General features: G+C 39.8%; 2 protein-coding genes and 1 long non-coding RNA gene across 14 annotated transcripts in view; 2 read left to right on the forward strand and 1 right to left on the reverse strand.

Annotated features, from left to right (window-relative positions):
- The window catches only part of LOC147756979 (uncharacterized), a 51,681-nt gene extending 43,207 nt beyond the window's left edge, over positions 1 to 8,474 (reverse strand). The window contains exons 1-4 of one of the 5 annotated variants that reach the window (XR_015322809.1): positions 8,336 to 8,460; positions 6,350 to 6,733; positions 4,027 to 4,081; positions 3,529 to 3,743 (exon numbers count right to left, since the gene is read on the reverse strand). This is a non-coding gene — a long non-coding RNA (uncharacterized LOC147756979). Of the gene's footprint in view, positions 1 to 3,528; positions 3,744 to 4,026; positions 4,082 to 6,349; positions 6,734 to 8,335 lie in introns of all 5 variants that reach the window. The other 4 variants (XR_015322806.1, XR_015322805.1, XR_015322808.1 and 1 more) reach the window with 4 other exon arrangements.
- The window catches only part of LOC111248222 (uncharacterized), a 24,120-nt gene extending 13,471 nt beyond the window's left edge, over positions 1 to 10,649 (forward strand). The window contains exons 4-6 of one of the 4 annotated variants that reach the window (XR_015322802.1): positions 3,548 to 3,732; positions 7,371 to 8,014; positions 8,350 to 10,649. Coding sequence is in view for 3 of the 4 variants with exons in the window: in XM_022800158.2 (XP_022655893.1) it covers positions 3,548 to 3,732; positions 7,371 to 7,486 (301 nt within the window). In the remaining variant the exon portion in view is untranslated. Of the gene's footprint in view, positions 1 to 3,547; positions 3,733 to 6,502; positions 6,643 to 7,370 lie in introns of those variants that run through there. The other 3 variants (XM_022800158.2, XM_022800159.2, XM_022800160.2) reach the window with 3 other exon arrangements.
- The window catches only part of LOC111248223 (uncharacterized), a 164,477-nt gene that overhangs the window by 41,689 nt on the left and 101,765 nt on the right, over positions 1 to 21,023 (forward strand). For 4 of the 5 annotated variants that reach the window (XM_086982296.1, XM_022800162.2, XM_086982299.1 and 1 more), the window contains exon 1: positions 7,620 to 7,741. The exons of the other annotated variant lie outside the window; for it this stretch is intronic. In XM_086982296.1, the coding sequence (XP_086838422.1) occupies positions 7,716 to 7,741 (26 nt within the window). In that variant the 5' untranslated portion in view covers positions 7,620 to 7,715. Of the gene's footprint in view, positions 1 to 7,619; positions 7,742 to 21,023 lie in introns of those variants that run through there. 5 annotated transcript variants of the gene reach the window in all.

Below are 21,023 nucleotides of genomic sequence, written 5' to 3' on the forward strand. Positions count from 1 at the left end.
TGTATGGATAATGGATACACGGTTGTTTGAGGTGTTAAAAAAAAAAAAAGCTGAAAATAACTTCTCCATCGGATTGTAAGGGGGCTGCACGCTTGTATAGTACTCGCTTTTACACATCGCAAATAATCGTTTGGTAGATAAATAGATAATATAATAGTGAATAAAGGAGACGCTCGATATCCCCCAAGGAATAATCACCCAATTGGACTGTTAAATGTAGAATGTTTATATTTGTTTTTTAACCAAGCCTTCATAAGCCCCGTGAAATATGTTTGCAGTTAAACACATCTAATATACTTGACATGCGTATAATTCTCTGTGACCAAACGTCAAATTCCCGCTGCTTTCTGACACTTATAAGAAAATAGGAAACTCGCTATCCTGATTCGGTTAGTCATTAACTACTCGATATCTTGCACATTTCTGGGGAAGTGCCCATCGTGCAATCCTGCTCTTGGTTCCTTAGAGTACGAAAGCCGTGGAGAAGATGACAAGAATCACAGATAATGATACAAGATGAACGGCGTATTTCTCATTTCGTTTCCGCCATTCTTGGGCGGCAGACGATTAGAACGCCGTCTCAGCTGCAGTTCAACACGAAACCGTCGACGTAAATAATAATAATAGTAAGCAACTACTATTTGATACTAGTAGGAGAGACATTTTTGTTAACGCGGTGGCAGCAGCAGCTGTAAGGGATTGCGTACACAATGCTTTGCAGGCCTAAGCCGGCTTTGGTCAAAGTGTCTTTGCAATAGCTAAGGCTAAGGGACGTCACGGGAGCGATTACTTGTCTTGCTTTCATTTGTCTGATTTACTTTTGCTTATACTAATCAATGTATTCTAATCGAGCTATCAGGCTATGGGGCTCTATTCTCATCAAGCTAGAGCCGACTGTTCTTTTTCATGTAGAGTGATCAACCGACAGATCTGAGGCCATTTGTCCTAATTTGATCCTATAAAGTGCCGGAATCAATCGTTACACAAACTTGTTATAGTGAACTTATAATTAAGCGTGATTGGGAGTTGTAACCCATTCTTCTAAATACTCGATTATCGCGACTTGAACTTTTGATTAAGCTAATGAAGAATCGATCATTCTGTGATACCGTCTCCTCTTTTTGATGATTAATAACAGACCAAATACCCATCGACACTGTGCTTACCTATATCAAATAAACGCCTTTTGATTCTAGATAAATCCTATGTTTGCTGTTTAAAATGGGTGTAATTTTATTTTGGCTTCCTTAAATTTCTGTCTTTCTATCAGCGTCATTAAAGGCTACCCAACGATTAAATCAATCGGGCAACAATTAAAATGTCTTATTTGTGTAGTTCCTATTTAGGATTATCGTTAATGAAAAGCTGGTTTTGTTAGGCAAATAGTAGGTCTTATATTTTGTATCTGCTACTTAGCGCGCAAATGTTGTCTATTTTCCATGCTCATTCCATACATCTGAATGATAATTTGAACTAAATCTAGATAAATCTAATTCTCTTAATTTATTCGTAAAAAAACAACACTAACGATCTTCGTCACTGCTACAGTAAATCCATAAATAAATGTTTTTTTTTTTGGTGATCAATGAGTAAACTGGATTTTCTGCTGCTGTTGTCTAAAATTGGATTTTCTAAACAGCAATTAGTATCAATACTTGTTTGATCGCATCTAACGAATTTCCGTATGCGAAGATGGCAGAAGCCGTCCACTTCTATTTTATGATGGTTCTATATACCTGATCAGACAGCCAGAACTTGCTCTTTACTACTGACAGTCTTCGCTATTTGATCCAACTAGACTAGATAAAGTTTTAGGATTCCGCATTGTTTTCGGATCCCGAAGTGCAACGGGACAGCAGTGATATGGCTCGTGCCCATCCTGTACCGACAGACGCCTACAATAGGGGAGCCGATACGCAAGACATATTACAGCAACGACAACAGTAAGAACGACAAACAGACCGATGCCTATTGTTGCTTCAACATGTTGCATATATGAGGTGGGGAAAAAGGTGTAGTTTTATCTCTTCGAACAGTGTCCTTCAATTCCGATTACTTAGGCTTTCTCTCCTATCGGAAACCTGCAGTCGTCAGACTTTCTAGCAACTAGATGACAGCCAATGTCTAAGGTCGTCATTCGCATTGAGAAGATTTGCCAGTCATCTAGGCTTGCGATGTAGATTTGCTGTTTTCATCGGTGACTTCTCTTAGGCAATTGACTCCAACTGGATGGTATAATTACCTGCTTTAGCTCAAAGAGCGCTTAAAGCCAAAGTATGTGTTAGTGCCTTCTATTTGATCTGGCAGCTGAGCGATGGACGTCCTTCGTATCGGAATGAATGACAAGTTAGCACCGGATTTTTCTAATTGGTCGACATTCGACGTGTACGATCTGCATAATGGCGTTTGCTTTTCGGGCCCTTTTCATTCGATTGAAATGCACACATTCAAAATGGATAACATCCGTAGTTCTCTCGAACATCAAGAATAGATATGGTAAAACAATGATGTCTGTTCTATCTATACATGGGTTAATAAATCATCGTGTCTATCATGAAAACCACAAAAGCAAATCCGCATCTTGTCATTTTATATAATCTATGTGTCAGTGATACACTTTAAAGTTACCAATACTTGATCGGGTTACGGCGAAACGAAAATGCGTTTCGCTAATTATCGCGCTTTGCTTCCATTATCTCATTTGAGAAGTCCAATCCGGCGAGCTGTATAGTAGGGGAGATCCTACGAATGTTGGAGGCCTCTCTTCAAATGTCAGCGCTTTACATACTTAACACTGCCACTGTTACAGAAAGCCACCTGCATTCGATCGCCTTTCGCCAGTGGCTCCAAAGAGGCTCTGCTGTACGTGTTTGATCCCACGCACGCTTTAGTCCTCTTTGACCCGTTCGGCTTAAGCCATTTCAACCTCGGCCAATCAGCATATGCTTCTAGCAATTTCGGCGGTTCCGCATTCCCCTGTTGTACTTATTCGTGCACTACACACTACGAGGGCAAACTACCAGACTGTTCTTATATCCAGTTACTAGAGTATTGTTTTCCTGCCGTGACCAGGCTTCTTGGTTTATACTCTTGCTAGACTCATATAGATAAAAATCCAGGTCTACTTGACGCTTCGTAATTTGTTGGGCCTATTTTAGTTATAATTAGAGTATGCGACCCTATAAAACCCGAGTTTTGTGACTCACTGCATACAACCTTTTTACAAACAATCCTTACTGCTGCAAACTAATCGGGATTAGATAACATTTTTTTGCAGTGGTGTAAAGCGATATAGGAAGACTAAGAGACAAAACCTTGTTCATCAGCATTAGACCGTTCATATCTAGAGATTCGTACAGTGTTAAATCCCTTTGATATGACCAAAAAATTTCCCTTCACCAGAAGGCTGAGTTTCGGTCGTAACGCACAATAGAAGCTTGCTTGGCCGATTTCAGGACGGCTACTTTTATCGCTCTAAGAGAAATCTACCTGTGGCTCCATCCTGTGTAACTACATAGCAATACGTACGTTTCGTGTATGGTTTCAGCAGCAATAACAGCTCCTCTAATTCAGCCATTGGCATGGTAGCATTAAGTTCGGCCCCAGCCAATTACCATGGAACTTCCGGAGGCTCGCGCGGCTTCTTCCCCTCTCCGCCTCAAAGAACTACCTCACCCCCCGGTTTGCAAGACTCTGCCTTCCAGGATGCTGAATCTACCGGCTACAGCTTCGGTACGTATATACTATCGACGAAACAAATTTTTATAGGAAAAAAACTGTTTATTGTACGGATCAATGCTAATTCTGTGTCGACTGCGAAAGGAAGCAGAAGAGACAACACTGAGTTCGCCCATTTGTACGATAGATTAAGCTCACAGAATCTTTTATTGTGTCTAGCTCAAATATCTTATTCTAATGTCTTAAGTTTTAAATGTATGAATACATAATAGCTACATATGATTTTCGGTTACCTATGGAAATGCATAAAAAAAATTTTACGAACGTAACATTAGATTACCAACTCACCATTAGGAGGGCAAAATGTTCGTGCGAGCTGAAACGGTGCTCGTGTTGTGGTGTGCTGATTCGGAGCAATGTTGCCGGTAACCACGTATCACAATTACTAGACAATTGCTACAAACTTATGATTATAGATCAGTGTTAGGATTATGTACCTATATCAAAGCTGTATGAAATATTAGCATATGGCCTGCGGATTACCTTTGCTGCCTTCAAACTTTGCGACCGCTACTCGGGCGCGATGGTATCGATTAAATCTTGTATTGCTAGGTCATTAAGCTACGTGGAATGCTATAATTACAGGCGAAACGTTTACTTTCTGCTTCTGAAGCTTTGGCTCTTAAAGTTTATTGGGATAAAAAAAGCGACACCCAAAAACAGAGGAATTGATTGTAATAACACTTGATACAGAATTCAAAAATACCATTCTCTGTATCTGGGAGTGTGTATTAATATGTACAATTATCACGTCACAGTACGAACCCCTGCGTAATATTGTCTTAGCGTGGCACGCAGTATTTACCCCGTAGTTATCAACGCTGTGCGTGTACATGTAGGTGTATATATACAAGCAACGCAACAGGCAGACAAATCTGAATGAAGGCAGAAGAAAGTAATTTATTAGCGATACACTACAATGGCAGAACTTACTTAGCCTAATGCTAGCCAATTAGCTGATCGTTAAGCCTAGCAGCACAACCTTAGAGAAGATTTCTATTTCAGGAGACTAGCCTGGAAATTTAGACAGTGGAAACATTGATTATAATCTACGACACGACACCTAGTTCAGCATTCGATTTACGGTTAACGGCATTGAATCTTTAAATTTGATTTGCGACTTTTTCAAAATGGCACTCAACATACCTAGTGAAATGTGATTCTGTGGTAATTCTGGAAAACATATTATTTCTAGGTATACGTGTGGTGTCCTGTTGCGGTTTTTCTACCGTGGCTTAGATATATTTGCCGATCTGAGCAGCTTCATAGGTCGTCTAACTTCAACGTCGTTTGCTTTCTTCCTGGGCTGTTTCCGCCGTCTTGCCCATGCGCAGCACTCCGAAAACCCTATGAGCTGCAAAAATGCAGGCCCAGAGTGGACAGTACTTCTCGGCCAGAACGGCTTAAGCTTCTTCGAATGGCATAGTTATCAGAGGCAAAACAAAATATAAACATCTTTGACTGGGTGGGCATCACTGCTTTATGCGAATCTCAGTCAGCTATCTTTTTTCATCAATGTGAAGATTTATCGAAGCTATAATAATAGTACTAGCAATGATATGGATTTACTGAGAAGAGAATCGAGAGAGACTACAGAGGAAATATTCCGCCCAGGCAATCTTCCTCGACTTGTTTGATTCACTAACTAGCCCACTCGAATTTAAGAACCCAGCGGAGCGCATTTAAACCCAATTGACTTTGCGATTTTTGATAGATGTAGAACAAACGAATAGTACATTATCACAGAATATTTCCACGGCAAAAAAATGGAAGGACCTGGGGGGCACTAGGGTGGTCGCCAGCCACAGTTAGTTTTTGACGGTGAGAAAACTTCGCCGGAGTAGGAGGAAAGCGCGATTCTGGCGAGACCCAGAGGTGCTTGAGATTTTCTTGGATGCTCGTCTCAAACCGCTTCTTAGGCAACATCGCTGAGGATAGAGGATTAGTTGAAGCCAAACGTATCCCCTCCTTTGACGAATTAAATCAAAGCAGCTGAAGCTTGCGAGCGATGAGGAAACAGGGCTGAATTGGTGAGACAGCTTAGGCGACATGAAGGCGCCTATGAAGTCGAGCAAGGACTTAGTAGTATTATTAGTCGATAAGTAACCTGTCTGCTTTCCATGAAATAAGTTGTTGATGCCGACTTGACAGACGCGCAGTGAAGCATGTCTGAACTTGAAAATGAATATACTGCGTGTGTTAATCACTTCCGCTGCGTCTATGTAGCGGTGTCTTAAAATATTTTTACGATTGTGTCTTGCTCTTTTTTCTCAGCTCGGTCTTGCCTCGGGGAGAAGGGGGGCACGCCTTTCTTTTATTAGGGGTGTTCTTGCGCAACGCAGCTGTCAATCTTTCCAACCGAACTTTGCGCGTGACGTGGTTACCAGGCTCAAAAATGCATAGTAAACAATAAGCTTTGCTGGTTCGATAAATATAATAAACTTCGATAAATGTTTTTTCATTTGTTGATCTGTCAGGGCAGCTTGGCCTTTTACTGCCCATTTGATTATTGTATTAATTAACTTCTCGTATCCTGTGGTAAAAATTCAGTTGAAAAAGTTGCATAGCAACCGGCTCTGCAGAACCTTTAAAAGAAAACTGACAAACTTACTTTTCTTGTGTAGCAGCCAACAAAACAGGAACCCACTTTCCAATTTTTCAGATTGTTTTTCATGCTACAGTCTACGACTGTCAACTGGAGTTATACTGGCACAACAATTCAAAAGTTCTTCTTTGATCTTTCATTCCACTTCACTGTTGCCAGGGAAACGAAGGTCGTCTTGAGCGAAAAGTACCTTTCAGAAAATGTCCTGCACGAAATTTCTTGAACCAAGCTCGTAACCTATGGATCGACACGCCTATGTCCTCAAAATCCGCACGAATTTCGGCGAAAGTATTCGGCGCGCTGCTTCCAAGTCTCTCCTGTTAGGAGAGAGGTCCACTTTAAATCCCTGCAGGTTTTTGGACCAACAAACTGGGTCGTGTTTGGTACGACCTTAAAAAGGGAAGATTCAATCACAGCGAATACAAGGGAAGTCTTGAATAAGCGAGAACAGTCCACACATCTACATTAACTATAGATTATATAATAAATACGCATACTGTCTCTTTCTCAAACAAAGAAAAAACCGTGATTTTTCTTTCTTATGGAAAATTAACGGCCATTTTTAGAGGTGGTAAAAAAATGAATAAGCTCTCTCAAACATTGACCATTGTTGGAGTTGATCCGCGGCACTAATTGCATTTTGTTGGGACACAAATTCGGCAACAAATACACATAAGCCTACCTGAAAAAGGGTCATGAAACGTCTCTGTGGTCCTTTTACTGCGGCCAGCAATGATGATTTAAATTTTAATTTTTTAAGGTGGTAGGTACTAAAACCTAACCTATATAGTTCGTCTAGCTCTACGCCACAAACGAACTAAACCTTGTCAGTATTCTACATAAGATCAATCGACGATGCAAATGCTATCAGAACAGCAGCAAAGACGAGAACAGCATAAAATTCAGCACGGAAAACCTTTGATTGAGCTCCAGGAAACTGGTTTTTGTCATTAGAAAATTATATCAGATTATTATAAACAAACTCTGGCAGCAATTAACAGTGTCTCATATTTATATTGCTTTACAGGAATGATGGTATATCACCGGCTGCGTAATCTCGGCTGTCCACGAAAACGACGACGATTAATGTCGGACATTGAGCGAATGCTCTCAGCAGCCGAGGAGCCATCCGGTTATAAATAAAAAAATGAGCTCGTAAACGAGACAAGTGAATCTTGGTCAGCATAAACTAGCCACCACTACAGACAGCAACTATCATTGTGCAGAGCATGGAGCTGCACATGGCGTTGACAGATGTACACATGCATGACGATAACATGATGCTATTTTACGATACGCCATCGTCAATCTCAATGAGGACAAAAGTGAAACTTGTTCGAAGGATCTCAAATAACCAATGAACTGAGCGATCATGCGCTGGCTAGCCATCTTGAAAAGGTTCGATTTTTCATCACCTTTAGAAAATTCCCTAATCGAGACTAGATGTGGAGAATGCGAGAAGTGACTGATGGGAAAAATGAAACGGGATCAGCGCCGAAAAAAAAATTCGTGGAGCGTGTGTGCAATAATCTTTGGAATTCTCTAAAAAGTAGGGGGTGTGTCGTGCCGCTGTTTCCTCCAATAATATCTGCAACATCGTTTGTATAGTTGAAGGATAGAAAACAGAAACAGGACTTGAAAAATAAACGAAAATAATCACTGAAGTAAAGTGTAAGTGTACACGCACCTATTGGGCGGTGGCTTCGAGTCTAGTCAGAACTGTGTAATTTAAGATCAACCATCCTATTTCTTTCATGATTAATTTTGTTCTTTATTGCTATTTGTCTCGCAAAACTATAATCAAAGCTCCATGCAGAGTTCTCGTCTGGCAGGGCCGATTTTGTTTCTATTAGATTTAGGTTGGATAGACAGTATCCAATAAAGATGAAGATAAAATGAAATAAATGTAACTGTGGACCAGATTCTGCTGCTTTATGAACTACCGTTTCTAACCAATACAGCTACCCGAATTACTAATATTGGTGTACTCACACAACATTCATTAGGCGTCTTGGAATACCCCAACAAAATGTCCAGAAACGGCAGAGTCCCTCGGACACATCGAAGTACATTTTCCTTTCCGGCGAAAGGAAACCAAAAAGATGTGGAGGAAGCGGTACAGTTAACTCAGTAGCATCGACTGGGCTTATTAGGAGGCCGATGCCAGAAACAGGAACGCTCTGTAAATTATTAAAGAAAGGGGTTTCAACAAAGGATGAATAGATTGAGGAAACGAGATACTGTGAGCGAAATGCATGACTATGAAACGAAGGTCGAAAGGATATAAACAATACGAATAACAGCGGATAGGAAAAATAGAAAAGCGCAACACTACATGAACATAACGGCGACGATGGTGATCGCAGGAGCAGCGGAGCGCGCCAGTGATAAGATGAAGTTGCCATAAATATGCAACTAGAGGGACGGCGCATTACAGCTTCGAGTATGTTATAACGTACTATAGCATGTTAAGGGACGTCACGGATATGAAGTGCGGAAGGTAAGCAAAGTCTAAGTTAGAACGCGTAAAATTATTTAAAAAAAAAGAAGCCAAGGAAGAATGGTAAAAGTAACCGGCGAAGAAAATGAAACAGCCAAAGCCGCAATTAGCAGCTGTGTAGACAGCAGGGAAACCTCGAGGAAATATATTTTTATGTTTTCGGTTACCTTGCTCAATGTTATATCTATGAGGAACACAAAAAAATATTATAATTTGCAGATACTAACCTTCTATAGAAAAAATAGAGTAACTATAGAACAGATCATCCCCGACATCTCTGTGCTGGATGAACAAGATCATCACATTGTGGTGTAGTTACCGCCAGTTTATCTCTGTGTGACGGCTAAACAACTCAAAACCAACCAGTTATATATACATACCGTACACCGTACCGTTATTTGCTGCCCGTGGCCTTGTGCGTATATCTGTGACAGAAAAAACTGCCACCATCTGGTCCTTTAAGGCACAATTCCCTTGCCTCTGATTTCTTCATTATGCAGGTTTTACCGACGATCTTCGCAGACAGCACTGTCCTTTTGTGACGATCACACTAACATCTATAATATTTCACTTAAACGTCCCCAGCAGATCAGGACCTCTGATCCCTTCTTACTGCTTGCGCACTTTATATGATGAAGCCATGCATAAACGAAGTATATAAGGTGAGCAATAAGTGGACGCGACCCCGCCACCAGTCCCCGATGTTGAAACTCGAATGGACCATTATTATCTTATACAACTATTTGTTACAAAGACACAGCGACAGTTGAAAAATAGTGAACGAACTCACAAGGTCACATGGTGATAACGTATTCTCTAAATAATTTGTATAGACAGAAAGAATCACGCCTCCAAGCGTACGGTAGCGATGTTATTTCGCACTGGCCACGGGAAGCCGCATTAAACTCCCGTACTTCCCGACCTATCCACGGATAAATCCTTCATTCCCAAACCCTAGCTGCTAGTAACATTACTATCATTATGAATACTACTATTATTATTATTGCTTAAGTTGTTAACAAGGATTGATGTCAACAAGCATCAATCAGCAGCAGTAATAATAACAGCAATGGTATCCCTAATAAATATAACGACAATAATAAATAATGTGACAAGTACTACCACTACTGTTACCACCACGATAGTAATGCAATAGTGTATAATAATGACAAAATGATAATTAATACTAACAAACTATTATTACTACTATATAATAATTAAGAGCTACATTTTGAATGTACATACTGCTTTATTTCTATAATGAAAACTTGAGAGAAATGAAGAAGTCGACCTTTTGCGGCAACGGTGGTGACGATAGTGTTACATAATACAATAGCATTACTACTACGACGCCGACAGGAAGCGACATGAGCTACTGGGTACCGAGTGATTTGTTTATTTCTAGCACATAAAATCGACAGACAGACACACAAACAAACGAATAAACACGAAACTGGATAAGGGAAAAATACCAAATGCTGCAGCAGCTACAAACGCCGGTAAACCACATATAGATTTGCTGGTTACATGATATATATATATATATATATATATATATATATATATATATATATATGAGACTATAAGGATGATTATTAATGTACGAATTATTATATAATAATTATTGCTATACAATTATATTGTAACGGGACGAAAGTAACACAAACGTAGCAAATGAGGGCAACAAATGGAGGCGACAAACAGGAATGATGATGAACTGACGGCAGAAACAGCAACGACTAATTACTACTAATAATAATGATAATAATAATGATAATAAACTATTCATTGGTGCCAAATCTTTAACGTGACGATTTTTTCATTCCAACGTTGTACGCCTGAGCGTAAACGTCGAGCGATGCAAACACTTCTGGCCATACACATGGCGCAGATCTTACACCGACAGGATCTATCGGCCGCTATTAGTGCTAGATGAAGTACGATGAACCGTCTGATGACTAAATGCAGAACGAAAGAAACTGAAAATATAATGTAATAGAGGTAGTGTACATGTGTTATTGCTAAATGAATTTCATAAAAGCATTCGACGCTTAGGCAAGGGACAAAGGCAGTCAACATAAATTCACCCTTCTATAGTGCAGTGGAACTTAGAAACATATCAAATGATTTAGGCTTGAAGCCCGGTAAAGACGGGTACATTCCCTGCTGGAAAAGGCTAGCTACTTGAAGCAATGCTTAACAACGTTATTCGTTGTAGAAGCTCGCAACATTTAAATTAGTCGATAAAAGATATGATTGACAGTACGGCGTATATCTCCTAAAATGTTTACCCGGTTAAAAACCGACGCGTTTCTACAGATAAGGTGGATGCGCGGTAGCCTGCAGATCGCGCCTAGGCTTCTCGTCTGGTTGATTTGTATTTAACCTACCTACACCAAATAGCTCATAGTGCACATACGTTAGCGTACGCACAAACGCTACCAGTTTGCTAGTACTGCACCTATGATTAGACCTCTGACTGCGTCAGATTAGTATAAATTTTTAATTGAAAAAATTAAAATAAAAGAAGAAATCAGAGTAAATCGCTTCAGGTATTGTCTTTGCCCTGACATCAGACTATTTAGATGACAAGCCATTTTATTTTAGGCTCATTGAGCTTGTTGCGACTGTGAGTCGAGAGCCTGCTTATTACCAGCCACATCCTAAGGTTCAACCTTGTGATGTCATTGAAGTGGTGCCGCTTCTTCAACCAATAGCTTATCTATTTGTCTCTGCATAGTTGGGAATAAAATTAACCCAAATAAACAAAAATGGTATAACGAACAGAATATTGTTCAAACTATATTATTTTCCGCTATTATAACGATAGACAATGGGCTTAACATTTAGGTAGAACATTTTGACGCGTAGCCTTGATTAAGGCTCAGACTAAAGTAATTATATCTTCACAATGACAAAGGCATTGCCTAAATTTATTACGTCAAAAATGAGAGAGATCGAGTGCAAGAATGTCTATAGTAACGCTATCTTTATCGGCCGAAAAGGTACCGATCTTTGTTTTCAGACTATAATCTCACACCATCATCCTAGCAGAAAAGTTACCTTTAACTTATCGTGTGCGTGAGTCTCGTATGCATGCTAAACCAGCACACTTGCGCTCTTTGTTTTCCTTTCGGCCATACCTAAAGTAGGGAAGTTATATTATTATACTCTTCAATCATTAGCACGTTAATAAATCGCTACCGCTCGGTAGGTCAGACAGGTAAAATATTACTGTCTTAAAATTTTGTATTTGGTAACTACATTTACAGCTGTATCAACCCAACGAGTTGATAAACATCTCTATGTATATTAGAAAGTTCTAGTACGTGTAGATAATTTAATTATCTTGAATAATTATTCTCCTTCATTACTTGAGAGATATAAAAGGCTAAACGACTGCATTCAGTGCTCGTGGTTCCTCCACAAAAGCGAACCTTGAACATCTAAGAACTAGATAAATTGAAAGACATGTATATGCATCCCTGCTTTTGTCCCGTTTTGTACCAAAAAAGTTACTTTACAGTTGAAGACTTAGCATTAAATAAATCTTGCCCTCGTTACAATAGTTTATATTCTGTTATTTTTGGGAATGTAAAATTAGAGGTATTAATGAAATATGCATCCCTCAAAGCGACACCAAAGGTTTTTCAAGAAGAGTGAAGAATCCGGTGCTGGATTAGGTTACTGATCTTTTCTATCGTTTCGCAGTAATCCGAATTAGGCTCATGTAGTTACTGTGTTTCTTGATCCTTTGATACTTATTTGCCAGTCAAATACCACAACATAAGTTATCAGTCTATCGGCCTTCTAGCAGTTTTAGACAGTCAGATAAGGTTTATTCATTTATGTCCCTTGTCAATCCTGAAGTCCTGGACTCAACCAGTTATTCTTAGCAAAGATGTTCGCATTGCACGGATGTTAAATCCTTGTCCGTTTACTGTGTTCCTTGCAGCGCCTCATACGCTAAACGTTAAAAGTAGCAATATCCTAAAGCAGGTAAATACGCTGAGTCAGCCTTTTCAGCTGGCTTATTGCCCTTCCGATTGGGCTGCCTATAGAAAATGAAAGAGCAGAGCCTGACTGCAGAGAACGTATGGATGAACCCTCAAAAATATTGTTATCATAAGCTTTGTCGTGATTCAAAAGGCATTTTTTTCATAATATACAAAGTCGGATTTGTGTTCCTCGCAGAAAATATAATTATTTTTTATGTCACCCCGAAATTGCGAAGAAAAGTCACTTTTGACTCCATTAGCATTCCGTGATTTGATTGTTTCATTATGTAAAGCTCACTAAGTTCTGTATAAAGTAACTTGGTTCTACGTTATAACATTCGTACTAGATATGGAATATTTAAGAAACTGCTCCACTTAACGGCTTGTTGAAGGTATTCTTAGAAAAACGCTAATCAAGTGCGTTGTATCATGTGCTGGAAGACTAACATTGGCTCTGGTAAAAATTATTGTAAATTTTCGTAAAAATACAATGCTGGAAGAATACAATTATTTGTATTAAATTTATATAACAAAAACCCTTTTCAAATCAATTCAGGCATTTTTTCAAATGTTTGAAGTTGAAAAATCTCAAAAGTTCGATTTAATTTGAGAAAGTTATTAACTTAATTTGATTCGATTTGATTTGAGAGGTGCTCAATATATAAGTAAAAATTTTACATTTTAAAGCTACTTGAAAAAATGTATAAATGGCCGAAAACATTTCGCCTTTAATTCAATCCCACCTTTAATCAGGAAAGTCGATCTTGCTTCGTTCATTTTTGATAGATAGATCGTAGATTCTGCTTAAAAAACAAACGTAGGACACAAAATATGGTCATAGTCATAGAGCCGTGGTATCCAAATAGGTATAGTCCATTACGCACCTTGTATAAGCATGATAATTCATTATATTGATTTTGGAAGAATAGTGCAGAAAAGTAAGCAGTAAAAACATAAGCGAAGAACGTCTATTACTGTTTTACTACGCATTACTATATATGGCTGCATGTATCTTTTACAGACGTATACAACTGGTAGAAAGTAATTGAAATAATAGCAGGATATCGCCTGACGCTAGGTCATACAGACTGTATCAATAAATGATACGAGATGATTATGTTTAACTGTCAATCCATATAGAAAAATATCCTCACTGTATTCGACAAGAGTCCTGTAATATTCTGGTGCAAAGTGTTTCCTTACGTAATGCGACCGTCGCCACACAATTTTTCTATGTGTTTACATAAACAGGTAATTTAATTTATAAGAACTGAGTTTTGACGTACTGAAACATTTCAATTTAAATGGGCGTTTGTATGTCTTCTGTTCATTTATCATTTGATGACCATCTAAAATAGGTACGTTGTCAATTATTTTGTAGTCCGGAAACTTGGCAGTGCGAACAATGTTTTGACCTAGAAGACGTTATACAACTCAGTGCTTTCCTTCTACTTGTAAACAACGTATTACTTAAGATGGCTTTTGGCCACCCGTCTCACTTTTGTCGGCGCTGTCCGTACCAACAACTGTATTGACTGTTTTTGGCATAAGGCATCAATCTTGATCGTCTTGATACCTTCGGGCCTATTCCGATAACACTTCAGCGCATAATCTGTGAATCAGAGGACACAAATAGAACAACCTGAAAAAATGTAAACTTACGCCGGAAAAAACCTTCTGCCTTTTGAGGATGCAACAGTATATTGGCTGCCGCTCCTCTCGCCGCTTCCGTGACCATCGTCCCCTACGGACCCTCTCCAGACATCGCTGCCTCACAAACTGCTTAGGTTGTTTGGCTTCTGTTATTTGATCTATGTTCATTTTTCGTTCTTTACGTAGATTCTCTTTATCCTTCACCCGTTACAACGGTGACCTACGATGTGGCGGTTTCACAGGAACTAATAGGTTTTTTAGTGTAGCTCGTACAAGCCGGCTCTAGACCGATTATTTGCATTTAGGTTCCGAGGTCATTCGATTCTTTCGTGTTATTAAGCGGCGAAGGGATAATGTCGGTAAAGTCGAGGTTAGGGATAGGCTATTTTTACGAACGAATGTAACCCGTTGCCTTTCCAGCGGTGCTTACGTTATTGTGCTACTTTATCTGCTTGCGGACGGATAGGGCAAATGCCAGAACCAGTGAACTTCTACTCGTTTATACTACTAGAACTCTCCCAGAGATAGTTTTTAGATTGGTGTCGACAGCTGAGCCTAAATTGTTCTAAAGGTTTTGGCTAAAGCAAAGTTTTGATTTTGCAAAACACATTGATAAGCTAAACAAACGGGCAAATAAATATGATAAATCGATTCTTGAATGATAGTCAACTACCAAGTAACGGAAAGGTGATAGATCGAGGATCAGAAGGGCAGAGCTATTCAATCAGCGCCGTTGTTTATCAGAACATAACAACCCATAATTCAATCTGAACTCGAAGTTGATCCAATTCCGCGTCATCTAGGCAATTGGAAAGGCCCTTGAGGACGTGTTGTCAGGCTCATGGAAGAGCGTAATAAGCGAACAGTTTCTAACGGGATGATTATTGAACGGAAAGATTGCATAACTTCTGTAAGGCGATGGAAATAATGATTGCTTTTTTTTAGATCGAACAGATTTCGGGGAGGGTCGTTAATGTGGCTGCTCAAAACTGATCGCGAGCACCGTCAGCAATCAGCTCTGAATAACGACTCTGGGACCATCTACTTTTCTCAAAAGCATTTTTGTGACTATACCAAGGTAGACACCGTATTAATATCCCGTAGTAAGAATTTTAATTAAAAACCTGTTCAAACATGGCAACAAACTGCGTTATCCTAATAGAAGCGTAATAGAAAAACGAGAAGTTCTTACGCTCCTACGTTATAATTATCAGTTACTTAAGATGAATCTGCTGGTATCTTCTTAAAATAATTTCTCTTATTCGTAGTTATTCCCTTGTAGTAAATGCCATATCATAACTAGACAAACAACTATCTATGAGAGTGATCCCGAAGCTTACCGATCCCTCTGGAGGTCCATCATACCGGATCAGCTCTAGGAAGGTCTGAAGAGTACTGTCTAGCCACTGACCGCATATGGCAGTTACAGCAAGCCTTTTCGGGATTGCCTATTCAAAAATAGGCGGAACGTGACATTTCCTGGCCAAGACAATTGCTGTACGGGATGAGTTCGACACGAGCTTTGATGGCCTGCTTATGGGCGCGGAGACTAAATACGGAAATTGAATAATGGTCCATTGCAATCTAATATATACCTAGCCTGGGAAGAAAATACTCCTCACTGAAGCCTCGACCGATTTATAAGGGTCACCAAATTTTGTAAATTATGAGCTTATGAATAAAGTGAATGACCCTGCGTCAAGGTCCAAGTTATAATTATATCATTGTTTGTGCTTGGATTTTCCGGAGATTCATGTGATCGATGCTTGGAAGCTATCTATATTGAATACGTTGATAGCATGGAACGTGTTCGAGAAAATGTACGACTCCATATTATATAATTAATGATCCCAATACAGAACACTTAGGGCGTTATCGGAAAATCCTCAACTTTAATAATGCCGATGGCGCTCTTCATGTCGACAACCAAACTCTTGACTGAAACGGCGTGCCGGGTCTGCTTTTGCACGTTGCTGATGCAACTACGGTGCTTTGGGTAAACGGGTTCTTCTTTAGGACATGGTATCTTTTTTTATAAGAGCGTGTATATCAAAATAGACAACATTTTCATATTCAATTCCAGGGTCGGACATACGCAGTCTTATATCGAAACGCTCTAAATCTTGTTCTGAACGCGGAAAAATACTATTATCTACGGAAATGAATAAGAACTTGTGCCACTGAATATCCAGACCTTGCCATTCTCCAAGACCGCCTGCACTCTATATATGTGCGTATAACATCTGTACAATGGATTAGCGAAATTTTAATGAAGTTCCTTTAAACGGCCGCTTTCAGTTTTTGTCGGCCATGTAGTTACAGTCGTTTGCTCTAGATCGTGCACTCGATTACAAGATTTCAAGTTTCTAAATCGCGCAGACTTATATTGATCATAAGGTATAGGTAGGCATAATTCACCGCATACGTGATCGGAAATCTTTGTTGAGAAAAAGGAAAACAGTATGTGGTGGAGTGGCGGGCCAAATTTTAGATTTTTATTTTCTATTATGAGCAAACAAACTTTAACATAGCTTAATAATGCATACAAAAACATATCTAATATATTAGTACCTAACTGATATAACGTAGTGATAAGAAGAAAAATTCTGAATAAAAATAGCAGATTTATCTCACGCACCGCTTAACCAAAATCGTCGAAATACTCATCCCTACTCTGGGTATGAGTTCTAGGGATTTACTTCTCGTAGGTTTTATATGAAATGTATATTTTTAATAACAAAGAGCGGGATGCAGCAGTAGGCAGAGTCGCATGTATGAGAAAAACAATCTGAAAATTATTACGCGATAGCACAGTTGGTCTCCGACGAATGTCTAATTTCTGTTATTTTATCTATTACCGATAAGTTATGCTATTGTATTAAGCTACAACTATATTTACTCTGTTTACGCAAACGGCTATTACACTACGAACAGGATACAGGCCTTAAACGAGCCTGCTCTGTTGTTCAGTGGGGGCACACGCGTCTTGCAAAGGAAGGGCTGAAAGCTAAGAGTTTTCTAAAAAAAAAAAAAAAGGCCATCATTGTGCTGGACGAATGTCCCTATGAAGTTATCTCCTCTACAACCAAAAAAAGAGCAGCTATGATTTTTATCTTTTCTTTTTGCATCTGCCGTTATTTACTCCTTTCACTCTGTTTTGAGCCAATTTGAAATCAACGAATGAAACGCGGTATACGTGCCGTCGCATACAAACACCAGTACCGTAGGTTAAACGCGATACCTATACGATGAAAGGCGCAAACATGTGTCGGTCTCGGCATGAGTAAAAGTCTATTGGTGTAGGTGCAATGGTAGCATTATTCCCATAAGCATCACTACTCCTCATTATCTATTTCACGAGCGGCTCCATATTAGAGCAGCAGGTAGTGTCAAGCGTTCTCGGCTGTTTTTGTTAGGGCAGCCTGGGCTGAGCCTGTCGTCCGCAGGCGGACGAGGACAACAACTATGTCAAGAAAACAACAACAACAACAGGGTTCAGGACAAAACATACCCGGTTGCTAATCTGATTTTTTGCTGGTGCCAGTGTTTACGCAATTAGTGCGTCTGTCTGATGATTGATCGAGAAGAATAGGCATCCGTGCGTCGGTCGACTTAAGGCGCTAGCTTTGTTTGAACTTATCTTTTTGGCGCTTACGTACTCGACGCAATAACGGCTTCCTGGACCAGGGTTATGAAAATAGCGACGTCAGGCATTCTATGGAACATGACGTATATGTATACCTAGCTCTTTCTATAGAAAAATGTCACTGCAATCATTGTTAGTTGAAAAATAACTTCTCTTAAAGTTGAGATAATCGAAGCTCCGGGTACACTCTTTTAGTGCTTAGGTTCGTAAATACTTTTATATCAACTGTACACAAAAAAAACTTATTGATCTTGACCCGGGTGGTGCGTGACCTCGCAGCGCTATTGTCCAGTCGATCTATGACATCAAATTTCTGGGAAAGAACTAAATTTCCGAGTTTTCTGCTTATCCTCACACTGAATTAAGCTCAAAAATGAAAGCTGTCGTGTAAGCTTTCAAGAATATGGAAATCTAGATGAGTACGGATCTAATATGATACTCTCTAGCCTTGTAGTCATGCTCGTATCTCAGGTTGTATTCATATGTATATTAATTATTAATATAGCAGGCTTTTCTCTGCTCTTAGAGTTAGGTATTATTGTTGCAATGAGCTTGTTTTAGTCTACGGAATAGTGTACGATTTGGTAAGCAATGGCCTCGATGCCAGTGAGCTCTTCAACAGAAAGAGACAATACACGTTTGAGGTGTCGAATACGTATCGAATGGAAACACCCATCTCTTCGCTAGTCGGTACGTTGTTCCCGTTTCTGTAGAGGTTTGCGCAACCTCTGCTCTCAAATAGTAGCCCTTGCTATTACACCGTCACAAAGATAATAACATACGTAAACGCTCAAACGTCCCTACAGATGAAAGTATCATGCGATATTGACATACGTACGCGCACTATTTGAAGCTATTGTGTTTTACGATCGCCGATATCTGTTCGAATCTTCAGTCAGTCAGTCAGTCAGTCACTGTTATTAGTGCTGTTCCTTTTCGCCTCGTGAGAAATTCTCCAGCTTCAGTAAAAATTGGTTGCTAGATATCCACGTTACGCGTACGCGTACGTCCTTCTCTTTTCCCCTCCCTCGTGTTCTCTACAATGGGTGAGGGAGAAGTGCGGCCAATGATAAGACATGGTATTCCGATTGGTATTAAGATTCCGATTAAGATGCTGATAAGATGGACAGAGGATTCTCCTGAATGTAATGAATTTTTCGATTCGTAATTTTGTCATCAGAATCCTCATTTAAAACCTTTAGACAGCCAAGTGTTTTTTTCTAGACCCATTTTTCTATATCTCAAAAAAAACATTTTTTCTATTCAAGTAAGCACGAAACTCGCGATATCGTTATGAGGACTATCGCTGAATCGTTGAAAAGAAGTTGGCTTCTTCACTGTGTATCGCTTTCTCACGTCTCCAATTGACGACATCGTACCTTCATATGCTGAAACTGTATACTTAATGCACCTGCAAGTTCCTGTTACTTATTTATAATAATAGTGCTCCAGAGTCAGGAGGGAACACTGTAACTGTTAACCCCGTTTGTTATAACAGTTATGCTGTATCGTACTCCGCCTATCAAAAAAGAGAAGATCAGCTATCTTTACCATGTTGGTAAACTCGTATCAATGAATTCTTATTCCAGTTTATCAATCAGTGTAATCTATTTACATTATTATTGATGTTGAAAGACGTGAATGGTTTAGCACGTGATTGTATGCGGGATAGACCTATACGTCAACGACCTAACGAAAACTACCCGAACCGGGAAATCGACCGACGTCGTGTGTTTATTGACAGTGCTCATCAATAAAGTACATTGAAATATATAATCTGGTTGCGCGTTTATGTTTCAAATGGTACTTTATTTGAGACAAGTTATCACTAGAATCGTGTTAGAACTTGTCTCACTATTCGTTCGGATAGCCATGGGAAGAGTCACAGAAGCCAATTATCAATTGTAGTTCGCTCCGCGCTATCTACTAAGGGTCAATGAAATAAAACGACGTTTGGGGACGGGCTAGACCAGTAAATACAGTGATAGACTGTGTTTGTTCTCTAATATACTGTGTACCGAACCAAGTGAATTCGTTTCCACTGGAACTCAATTAAAAATCTATGTTCTTCAAGAAAGCTCGCACTCGATTGCAGCTTGTGCTGCATGATTTTCATTAATTCAGTTATGTCTGATGGACGTCATTCGAATGAAGAACGGCGTTTTTCAAGTAGCCGGATAGAAACAGGCTGTTTAATGTTAATGAACGAATAAAGCGGTCAGCGCTCTGATGCCGAGCGCGTGACTACCGCTGAGCCCATCTGTCCGACGTTCGCTAAGCTACCATGACCGCTAGATATGCGGCGTCCCCTCATCGACCTCTGAGAGGATATGTTTCCGTGTTACGTCGAGGGTGGAATAGCATTAGACGACGTTGTGGTTGTCTTCGGGACCTTGAACCCGACAGCGCAACGACGCAGTCAGTGCCGAAAGCTTTTGTTCGGCTACCCATCAGAAGCTTACGCGGTACTGCTTGAGCTAATTAGAATACGTTGAAAGTGAGCGTCCTTTGACGTATGACGCTGACGAAGGCCGGCAGAGGCGCTATCGACGCACTGGTGCTATTTGCCGTATCGTAAAACAATGTTGTGGATGCCATCATAAGGGTCCTTTACCCAGTTTAGTGGCGACACTGTTCCCGCTGCTGCTGGTCATTGCTTTACTTACTGAGCATTAGTTTTCATTTTAACAATCTTTTCCTCGCTTAGTGATGACTAGCGTTGCTTTCGACGAGTAGCCCCTTACTACTGCTTCAACCTATTATGTTCAAACAGTTCTAGCTGCATCAGTCGCCGCCGGCACCGAAACCCGTGCGACTTCGATTACATGTGCAACTGTAAACTCCTACTAAACTTAAAGGCTGTATAATGTAATGGCTAGATCG

This window comes from Varroa destructor, unplaced genomic scaffold (assembly GCF_002443255.2).
Source record: "Varroa destructor unplaced genomic scaffold, Vdes_3.0 BEIS01000003.1, whole genome shotgun sequence".
Taxonomy (NCBI): domain Eukaryota; kingdom Metazoa; phylum Arthropoda; class Arachnida; order Mesostigmata; family Varroidae; genus Varroa; species Varroa destructor.